The sequence below is a fragment of the Monopterus albus genome, unplaced genomic scaffold (assembly GCF_001952655.1).
Source record: "Monopterus albus unplaced genomic scaffold, M_albus_1.0 scaffold65.1, whole genome shotgun sequence".
NCBI lineage: Eukaryota > Metazoa > Chordata > Actinopteri > Synbranchiformes > Synbranchidae > Monopterus > Monopterus albus.
The window spans coordinates 2,787,640-2,798,482 of record NW_018127945.1 but is presented as its reverse complement, the minus strand read 5'-3'; the positions used below and the strand labels follow the sequence as shown (position 1 = coordinate 2,798,482).

At 44.3% G+C, this 10,843-nt stretch overlaps 1 protein-coding gene across 2 annotated transcripts in view; it reads right to left on the bottom strand.

Moving 5' to 3' along the window:
- The window catches only part of necab2 (N-terminal EF-hand calcium binding protein 2), a 199,233-nt gene that overhangs the window by 82,646 nt on the left and 105,744 nt on the right, over positions 1 to 10,843 (bottom strand). For both annotated transcript variants that reach the window (XM_020604323.1, XM_020604322.1), the window contains exon 8: positions 816 to 895. In XM_020604323.1, the coding sequence (XP_020459979.1) occupies positions 816 to 895 (80 nt within the window). The remainder of the gene's footprint in view (positions 1 to 815; positions 896 to 10,843) is intronic.

Here is a 10,843-nt window from a genome sequence, read left to right as displayed (position 1 = left end):
AAAGCCAGGAAGAGGGACCAACTTCAAAAGACAGGGCAATATACAGACACACACAGGCAAGACAGTTTAATTAGCCAAACGGGAAGTCATGTGTTATATAGTGTAACAAAGAAAGGGGTGAGTGTAGGTATTTAGACAGAGTAGGATTTCCTCCATCTTTAGGAAGCTGCTTTTCCCATTGGAGCAGGAAGGATGCAGAAGGGGGACGGATGGATAGATGGACCAATAGAACAGCACGAGAGGACCGGACCAGTTTACAAGGGCACATTTGAAATTGTATAAAAACAACTGAATGGAGGAGGACAGCGTTCCTTCTCCTCCTGTAGTCAGGTTGAACGGTTTTGCTGTTGAGGTCAGGGCTTCAGATAGAGATGGAACCCAGAGCTCTGTAAATTGCTTTATTCGATGGTCTGTTTAGTTATGATAATAAATGTTTGAAAATTGATATTTGATTCCGATTATTCTTCATGAAAGAACACGCTGCAGTGTTCATCATAATGAAGAAAGATCAACAGTGTGCATCATTAATAGTTTTTGGACAACAATTGAGCTCTGTGGCACAGAGGAATAACATATGAGGCTTTGACTACACACAGTCAACACTTGTCAATAGGATCAATTCACTGTTTTCTTTTTTCATAGGTTTTCCTGGCAATAAGAAAATATTGATTACCAGTCTTTTCCTTTGAGACTAAGAGGATGTTTCAGTTGAAGTTGTGGTTGTTATGGTTACAGTAACATTTAATGGATAAAGGTAAGCCAGTGCAGTATTTTTCTAAATGACTAAATCAAGTCTGAATGTGTGCAATCCTTACCTTATTCTCCAGTCGGCCAATTAAATCAGCCAGGCGGTTGATCTGAGCTTCCAGACCTTCTTTCCTCACCTCCACTGCACCTGCAACACACACACACAGTCTATATAACACAGAACAGTATGAATACACATTAGCTTTCATCAAGTGTCTCTAGGTTGTGAATAGATATGATGCAGCTGAATTATGTTAATTAGAATGTCTTTGAGTATACAAGAGTACTGCAGATTGTCATGTCTCTTATTGCTGCAGTAATTATGTCATTTAAACCTGAGAACAAACATCTCATCCATGAATGTACGCACAGCTGATTTCTGTGGACTAAGTTACCACCAGGGCTATCATTCTCCTATTTCATTTATTCCTGTTTTGTTCATATTTATAACCAGACTGCTGCTGACACACTGCAGGAAAGTGTAAAAAGTAACTATAGTAAAAGCACAGGCCGGTCCCAAGCCTGGATATATAGAGAGGGTTGTGTCAGGAAGGGCATCCGACATAGCAACATGACAAATTTAAACATGCAAATCATCAGTGTGAATTGCATACCGGATCAGTCGAGGTCCAGGTTAAAAACAACCGCCACCAGTGCTGTTGACCTACAGGGTGCTGGTGGAAATTTGACTACTGTTGGTCGAAGAAGGAGAGGAAGTAGAAGGATTCGTAGACAGAGAGAGAAGAGGAAAGGCAGGAGTATAGGTCTGAGAATAGGGACTCAACGTTGGCACAATGACAAGGAAAGGTAGAGAACTGGTGGACAAGATGGAGATAAGGAATTTAGATATACTGTGTGTGTAGGAGACCGGTTGGACGGTCAGCAAAGTGCAAAGTATTGGAGGGGGATAAAAACTGTTTTATTATGGTGTGGACAGGAAGAGAAATGGGGTAGGAGTGATCCTTGAAGTAGGAGTTGGTGAGGAATGTTTTAGAGGTGAAAAGAGTGTCAGACAGGGTGATCAGTTTGAAGTTGGAAATTGAAGGGGTAATGTTGAATGTAGTCAGTGGTTATGCTCCACAAGTAGGGTGTGAGTTAGAAGTGAAGGAGAGATTCTGGAGTGAGTTAGATGAGGTGATGGAGAGTATTCCCAGAGGGGAGAGAGTGGTGATTGGAGCAGACTTCAACGGACACGTTGGTGAGGGGAATAAAGGTGATGAGGAGGTGATGGGCAGGTTTGGTGTTGAGGAAAGGAACATAGAAAGACAGATGGTGGTGGACTTTGCTAGGAGGATGGAGATGGCTGTCGTTAACACCTATTTCCAGAAGAGGGAGGAACACCTGGAAAGGTGGAGGTCTGCTCTGGGAAGAAGAAGAATGAAAGTCAGTTGTAGTAAGACAGAATACATGTGTATAAACAAGAGGGAGGGAAGTGGAACAGTGAGGTTACGGGGGCTGAGGTCAAGAAGGTGCAGGAGTTTAAGTATTTGGGGTCAACAGTCCAGTGTGATGGGGAGTGTGGGAAAGAAGTGAAGAGGCGAGTGCAGGCGGGTTGGAGTGGGTGGAGAAAGGTGTCAGGAAGAAGCGGCAAGAATCAAAGGAAAGGTGTACAAGACAGTAGTGAGACCAGCTATGCTGTATGGGTTAGAGACTGTAGCAGTGAGGAAAAGACAAGAGGCAGAGATGGAGGTAGCAAAGATGAGGATGTTGAGGTTCTCTTTAGGAGTGACCAGTATGGACAGGATTAGGAATGAGCACATCAGAGAGACAGCTCAGGTCGGCTGTTTTGGGGACAAGGTCAGAGGTGCCAGATTGAGATGGTCTGGACAGAGGAGGGATAGTTGTTATATTGGTAGAAGGATGTTGGAGATGGAGCTGCCAGGCAAGAGGTCAAGAGGAAGGCCAAAGAGGAGATATATGGCTGTGCTAAAAGAGGACATGAAGTTAATTGGGGTGAGAGTAGAGGATGCTGAGGATAGAGTTAGGTGGAAACAGATGATTCGCTATGGCCCTAACGGGAACAGCTGAAAGAAGAAGAAGAATATTGGTGATATACTAACAATATAAAGCTTACATTCAATTAGTAATGCATGTTGGCAGCCGAAATTAGAAGATGAAGAAGTAAAATCACAGTTACACTGAGTAGGTACTGCAAGTACATGAAGAATTATACCATGTAAAACTTTCCTTATCTAACTTTTTCCCCATTGTGGGATCAATAAAGTCCTACCTAACCTTATCCTTCCCTTTTCATTTCCTACAGTTTACGCAGAATTAGAGGTTAGCCTCCTTGAGGTGCATGGCTTAATTGGCTCTTATTATACTGTGATTTTTAGACACCCATCCACACAGAGCTGCAGTATTTCTAATTAGCTTTGATCTCAAAACAATATTTCGCTTTAGCAGAAAATGTTTACTTTTTAGCAAGAAACACCACTGGACTAGAGAGGCAAGTCAGTCATTTTCATTGATGCTTTTTAATATCTCACTGTCCCTAACTGCAAAACATAATGGAATCATATGACTTCTCCTTATGTGTGGACAACAGAGAATTGTAATCAGAACAGAATCAAGCCTGCTTTGTGTTGGTGGCGTACAGATTGGTACTACTTGGAAGACAGAATTGTTTCTGTGAAAAAATATGATTATCATGAACTCATTAGGCTTGTTAGCACATTAGTAGGTTAGACCATATTTTAAACCACAACTGCTACACACATATTTGTATGATACTTTAATAAGCAAGTTGCTTAGTCGAGCCTCTCTTCATCTACATTATGTTTTTTTCTTTGTTTAATTATGCTGAGTATTTTATAGTCACAATTAAAATACCCCTCCCTGGAACCAACACCTTAACATGGTGGGGGGGTTTGAGTACCTGAATGATCCCAGGAGCTATGTTGTCGGGGGCTATATGTCACTGGTAGGGTCTCTCATGGCAAACAGATCCTGGGTGACAGACCAGACAAAGGGCGGTTTATAGGCCACTTATGACAAATAAAAAATCAAGGCTCATGTTTACCCCGCCCAGTGAGGGATCACTGGGGCCCCACCCTGGAGCCACACGTGGGGGAGAGGCTCACGTGCGACCGCCTGGTGGCCAGGCTTATGCTCACGGGGCCTGGTCAGGCTCAGCCCAAAAACATAACGTGGAGACACTCTTCGGTGGGATAACCACCTGCTGGAGAGGCCGTAGCAGGCCGGTGCATTGTGTTTTGGGCAGTGCCCAAGTGTCCAGTGTCCGGCCGACCCAAACCTGGTTTTTGGGACTTGGAGTGTCACCTCACTTGAGGGGAAGGAGGCTGAGCTGGTGCAGGAGGTTGAGAGATACCGTCTAGATATAGTTGGGGTCACTTCCACTCACAGCTTGGGTTCTGGAACCATTCTTCTCGACAAAGGGTAGACCCTCCTCTATTCTGGCGTTGCTCAGGGGGAGAGGCGACGGGCTGGTGTAGGCTTGCTTATAGCCCCCCAGCTCAGCTGTCAGGTGTTGGAGTCTACCCCGGTGGATGAGAGGGTCATTTACCAGCACCTTGGACTCGGGGAACAGTCTCTCACTGTCGTTTGTGCTTACGCACCTAATGGCCGTGTAGAGTACCTTTTTAGGGTTCCTGGCGGGCGTGTTGGAAAGAGCTCCCACGGGGGACTCTGTCATTCTACAGGGGGACTTTAACACCCACGTGGGCAATGACAGTGATACCTGGAGTGGCATTATTGGGAGGAATGGCTTCCCTGATCTGAACCCGAGTGGTGAGTTGTTATTGGATTTCTGTGCTAGTCATGTTTTATCCTTAATGAACACCATGTTCAAACATAGGGGTGTCCATCAGTGCACATAGCACCAGGACACCCTAGGTCGGAGGTCAATGATTGACTTTGTCGCCGTCTCTTCTGATCTTCGACCATATATTTTGGACACTCAGGTGAAGAAAGGGGCTGAGCTGTCAACTGATCACCGCCTGGTGGTGAGTTGGATTCGATGGAGTGGGAAAAAGCTGGACAGACCTGGCAGGCCCAAGCGTATAGTGACGGTCTGTTGGGAACGTCTGGCAGAAGCCCCAGTTAGGGAGGTCTTTAACTCCCACCTCCAATTGAGCTTCAAACAGGTGCAGAGGGAGATCGGGGACATCGAGTCCAAATGGAATATGTTCCTCACCTCTGTTGTCAGGGTGGCTGCTGGGAGCTGTGACCGTAAGGTTTCTGGGGCCTGTCGCAGCACAATCCCCAAACACACCGTGGTCACCGTAAGTAAGGGATGCCGTCAAGCTGAAAAAGGAGCTCTATTGGGCCTGGTTGGCTCTTGGAACTCCTGAAGCAGCTGGCAAGTACCGACAGGTCAAGCAGGACACAGCCCTGGCAGCCGCCATGGCAAAAACTCGGGCCTGGGAGGAGTTCGGTGAGGCCATGGAGGAAGACTTTTGGTTGGCTTCAAAGAGATTCTGGAGAACTGTCTGGCGGCTCAGGCAGGAGGGGTAAGCAGTGTTTTGCCAACACTGTTTATAGTGGAGGTGGTGTGTTGCTGACCTCAATTGAGGATGTCATCGGCCGGTGGAAGGAGTATTTTGAAGATCTCCTCAATCCCCCCGAGATGCCTTCTGTAAAGGAAGCCAGGGATGGGGACTCGGGAGGGGACTTGTCTATTACCCTGGCTGAAGTTGCCGAAGTAGCTAAGAAACTCCTCGGTGGCAAGGCTCTGGGGGTGGGTGAGGTCCGCCCTGAGTTTATCAAGTCTATGGATGTTGTGGGGCTGTCTTGGCTGACACGCTTCTGCAGTATTGTGTGGAGCTCGGGGACAGTGCCTCTGGACTGGCAGATCGGGGTGGTGGTCCCCCTTTTTAAAAAGGGGGACCGCCACCCCAAAGAGTGTGTTCCGACTATAGGGAGATCACATTTCTTAGCCTCCCCGGGAAAGTCTATGCCAGGGTACTGGAGAGGAGAATCTGGCCGATAGTTGAACCTCGGATTCAGGAGGAACAATGCGGTTTTCACCCCGGCCATGGAACACTGGACCATCTCTATACCCTCACTAGGGTGTTGGAGGGTTCATGGGAGTTTGCCCAACCAGTCTACGTGTTTTGTGGATCTGGAGAAGGAATTCGACCGTGTCCCTCATGGCATCCTGTGGGAGGTACTTCAGGATTGTGGGGTGTGGGGCTTGTTGTTACGGGATTTCCATTCCCTGTATGACCAGAGTAGGAGCCTGGTTCGCATTGCCGGCAGTAAGTCAGACCTGTTTCCAGTGCATTTTGGACTCCGCCAAGGCTGCTGTTTGTCACCGATTCTGTTCATTATTTTTATGGACAGAATTTCTAGACGCAGCCAGGGAATGGAGGGTGTCTGTTTTGTGGCCGGAGAATCTCATCTCTGCTCTTTGCGGATGATGTGGTTCTGTCGGCTTCATCAGTTCAATGCCTACAGCGTGCAATGGAGGGGTTTGCAGCCGAGTGTGAAGTGCCGGGGATGAGAATTAGCATCTCCAAATCCGAGGCCATGGTTCTCAATTGGAAAAAGGTAGATTACTCTGGGTTGGGGGCAAGTTGCTCCCTCAAGTGGAGGAGTTTAAGTATCTCCGGGTCTTGTTCAGATAGATGGATCGGTGCGGTGTCGGCAGTAATGTGGTCTCTGTACCGGTCTGTTGTGGTGAAGAAGGAGCTGAGTCGTAAGACGAAGCTCTCAATTTACCGGCCTATCTATGTTCCTACCCTCACCTATGGCCATGAACTTTGGAGCGCATAAAGGGCAAGAGCCTGGATACAGGCGGCCGAAATGAGCTTCCTCCACAGGGTGGCCAGGCGCACCCTTAGTGATAGGGTGAGGAGCTCAGTCACCTGGGAGGAGCTCAGTGTAGAACCGCTGCTCCTCCACCTTGAGCGGAACCACTTGAGGTGGCTCAGGCACCTGTTTAGGATGCTCCCTGGACACCTCCCTGGGGAGGTATTCCGGGCATGTCCCTCTGGGAGAAGGCCTCGCGCAGACCCAGGACACATTGGAGAGACTATGTCTCCCAGCTGGCCTGGGAACACCTTGGGGTTCCTCCTGAGGAGCTAGAGGAGGTGTGTGGGGAGAAAGAAAACTCCACAAGGCACCTTTAAAATGCAAAAGGTGACACATTAACCATCAAAACCCTCAATTTTCAAAAATGTGAATCCTTGATTTGACATGGCTCAGACAATAATCTGGCTCTGGATATGACTAATCAGTTCATCCATCAACTGATCAGTTGTAGCTAATTAAGCTAACAGCTTCATGAAATTTAAAACTAAGTGTTGTGTGTAGGCCAGAACAAGCCAATTCGGGTATTTAAATATGAAAAGGAAAATGTCAAACTGTCATTGTGTTCTAACATAAACCTGTTTGGCTACTTGTATAATTACATATTTGGTTAGGTTTTCAAATGAGTATGTTTTTAATGTTACAATAAAAAGGCTTGGAGGATGAGGACTAACCAGTTAGTTTGAGCATACATAGCACCACCTCAGGTTGCTTTGGCTCTGGTTGCCGGGAGTATCAATCTTCCCATATCTGATGAAGCTCAGAAGTGAGCCGGCAGTGTTAGCCCAGACTCTGACAGCATCCAAGACCTGCTTCCACATAATGGGGAAATGCTGGACAGTGGATATACTGGTCACAAATGGGGCACTTTTTAAAAAATAAAATAAAATTAGCATTTGTTTTCTTCTTGTTCACAACAATTGACTACAATCAGCATATAAAGCACTGTACGTGTTTTGTGGATGAACAGGTCCAGGCATTTTGGCCTTTGACATCACATTTCTGTAAGTTTATTGTTGTGCTCTGCTTGTTTGATTAAGCACTCTCTCCATTACGGTTAGTTTTGTTGTACACATAGAGTGTTGACGTTGTCTCTGTAAAATAAGACCTCATGTCTGCATGTCTGTGTCAGATGTGGAGGGAGGCGCAGTCACAGACACACGTGGCCAAGCAGAGAATCCAAGCTCGAGTTGGCGAGTTAGTTTTAGTGTAGTCACTTTTCATCTAATATCCTTGAACAGCTGAAACTTCTTCTACAAGTACTGTAGGGTGGTATCGGACCCAATACTGGTGAATCACTTTAAGATTGTATGTGCATCTGTCTTTTCAACAAATGCCCCTAAACAATGACTTCATGTGACAAAGGCCTCTAGAGGCAAAAATGGAAGTCAGGTGATGTTATAGAACAACAGAGGGAGGAGGTTGGGGTGGAGAGATCGATTGATAAAATACCGGATTTTAACAGCAGATAATGCTGTTCATTCACTGTCTCTAAATATTTGTTTTAATTTTTTCTGCCACTTAATCAAGCTAGTGTAGCAATAGTGGATATTTTTTCATGATTCATGTCGACATAATTAAGTACTGGCTGACACAGAATGGAAATTTAAATTAAGTAGATAACCCAAATCAGGTTTAATTGAGGGGAAAGTCAGTAGAGGCCCCCATGCTTCTTTAATTGACTGGGACACTTATTTTCTAAGTCCCTTGAAATATCCAACTGTCTCCATGGTTACAGACTATGGTTTAGTTGATGAGCATGTGTGTGTGTGTGTGTGTGTGTGTGTGTGTCTGTATGTGTTTTGGGGTGGAGGGATGTATCTCTTAATTGACTGGCTATTTAAGCTTTTAATGAAGAGTGCAACCAGCTCTCCAATTTGCTGTAAGGGGGCCACCGGGATGAAAAGAGGATGGCTGCTCAGGAGAGAAAGCAGAGGAGAAGGAGAGGGAAATGTGGGGCCAAGAAGTGGAGAAGAGAGGTGTCCATTTAAAATGAGGTTAATGAGAGGGAAACACTATTTTCTTAGTGTTAGTGTCCTTTTTTTAAGACCATCACACACAGATTAAACCACTGTCATAAAGATAGCAGCAAAAGAAATTTTTTAGTATGGCACTGTGCAGTTCACCAGGAGGTAATGAATGTTTACTTAAATACATTTACTCAAGTACTGTACTTAAGCACAACTTTGAGTCATCTGTCAGCTCTAAAAACGTATCTTTTCAAACAAGCTTTTAATGTTTAGCTTGTTTATTGGTCCTTTATGACCACTATCTTTGAGTCCTTTTTTGTGATAGTAGGCCGGGTAGAAATTGTGCTATATGAGTGCTTGTGTTTGTCTTATGTTTCTCTTTTAGACTTGATTGTTTTGAACTGTTATTTTATCGATGTAGCACTTTGTGCTTTAGAGTTGGAAAGTGCTTGACAAATAAATGTTATTATTATTATTATTATTATTATTATTATCTGTGCGTTACTTGAGTATTTTCATATTCTGCTTCTCCATACTTGGAGTTCGCTATGTTTCAGAGGCAAATATTGAGAACTTTTACTTTTGGTACTTTAAGCACATTTTGTTGCTAATACTTTTGTACTTTTACTTGGATATCATTTTGAATGTAGGACCTTTATTTGTAACACTGTTTTTACACTGTGGTACTGCTACTGTTACCTAAGAACACAATCTGAGCACTTCTTCCACTGCTTTATGTGAGCATCAATATAATAAACCCAATTAAGATGCATATGCACCAACACCGGAAAGCTTCAAATGTTTAGTAACAGTAACATTTAGAAACACATGGCCAATGTCACAGATTCTACCCCCATGTTTTCAACGAGATACAGTAAGATACAGACTTTCATATAGTATATGAACATCTAAACAGATGCACTGAAGAGTTGCACAAAGCAACAATTCAGCATCAGCTGTTCAACTTAAAGGTGGCGGTGGATATTTTTAGCTCTTATTCTTTCCCCTCTCACCAACTCACTGCTTTATCTTTTCTGCTCTTTTCTCTGTCAATCCCCTCAGTCCATCTTTCTCTAGAGATGCTCTTGAACTATTCACAGAGGAAACACACATATATGCTATTATGACATGAAAAGGGGAGATAAATAAACTTCTAGGTGACTTCATAGATGTGTGTGTATATCTTTAGGTGGAGGAGAATAGTAAGGGAAAAAAGAGAATAAGGGAATGATTCAGGAGTCCAGACGTAATTTATACAAATGAGGGAAGGTTGGGCATCAGGACAAGAAGAGGGGGGACAAAAAGAGAGGTATTAGGATTCAATCAACTGCTAAGTTCTGACTCCAGAAAGTGCAGCTGACATGAAGGTCCTCAGTTGTCAGAGGTGCTGTACAGCCTACAGTGTGGAAGAGAGGAGGTACATGGGGGAGAAAAAATAAATAAATCAGACACTGCGGTCTCCTGGAGCCAGATCTGAAAGGGGAGCTCACCAACGAGTGCCTGGTAGCTGGGCCTTGACCCATGGGGTCCCAGTACGAAAAGCCCAAAAAATTACAGACCCAGTTCCTTTCCCTGTGGGCCCACACCCACAGGGAAAGGAACTGGGTCTTGTGCAACGAAAGTTGGGTGAGGTTGGAGACCTGGGTTTGCATCATAGACTGACACTATTGTATTTATTGGACTTTATTTATATATACAATTTTCTACTCTCCATGACAATTGAACACCTGAAAGCCCCAGAAGACTAGTGGTAAGCTAACGTTTAGTTAAGAATTTGTTTCCACCGCTACAGAGGCTAAGAACCTTTAAAGTTTACAAGGCTATCATGAGTTTAAAACACATTTATAGTTTTCTGCGCACAACATAAACAGTTCATACATTATAGGACACTAAGGATTGTTATGCGTCACTGCATTTTATTAAATATGATGAAGCCTTACTATACTGTCATCAGTTATAGGTTAACTGTGCACAGTTACTGCAGTTGTTGACAAACTAGCAACATTTAAAAATGTCCTTACAACTACACTACAATGTACAGTTTGTCTTCTTATAAATAAATACTAAATAGGGAGGATAAAGTACAGCATTACAATCTTAAAAAGAGCTTAGAAATTTCCTCTTCAATTATAGTACTGCCAACATGCATTACTAATTGAATGTAAGCTTTACACTGTTAGTATATCACCAATATTCTTCTTCTTCTTCTTCTTTCAGCTGTTCCCATTAGGGGTCGCCACAGCGAATCATCTGTTTCCACCTAACTCTATCCTCAGCATCCTCTACTCTCACCCCAGTTAACTTCATGTCCTCTTTTAGCACATCCATATATCTCCTCTTTGGCCTTCCTCTTG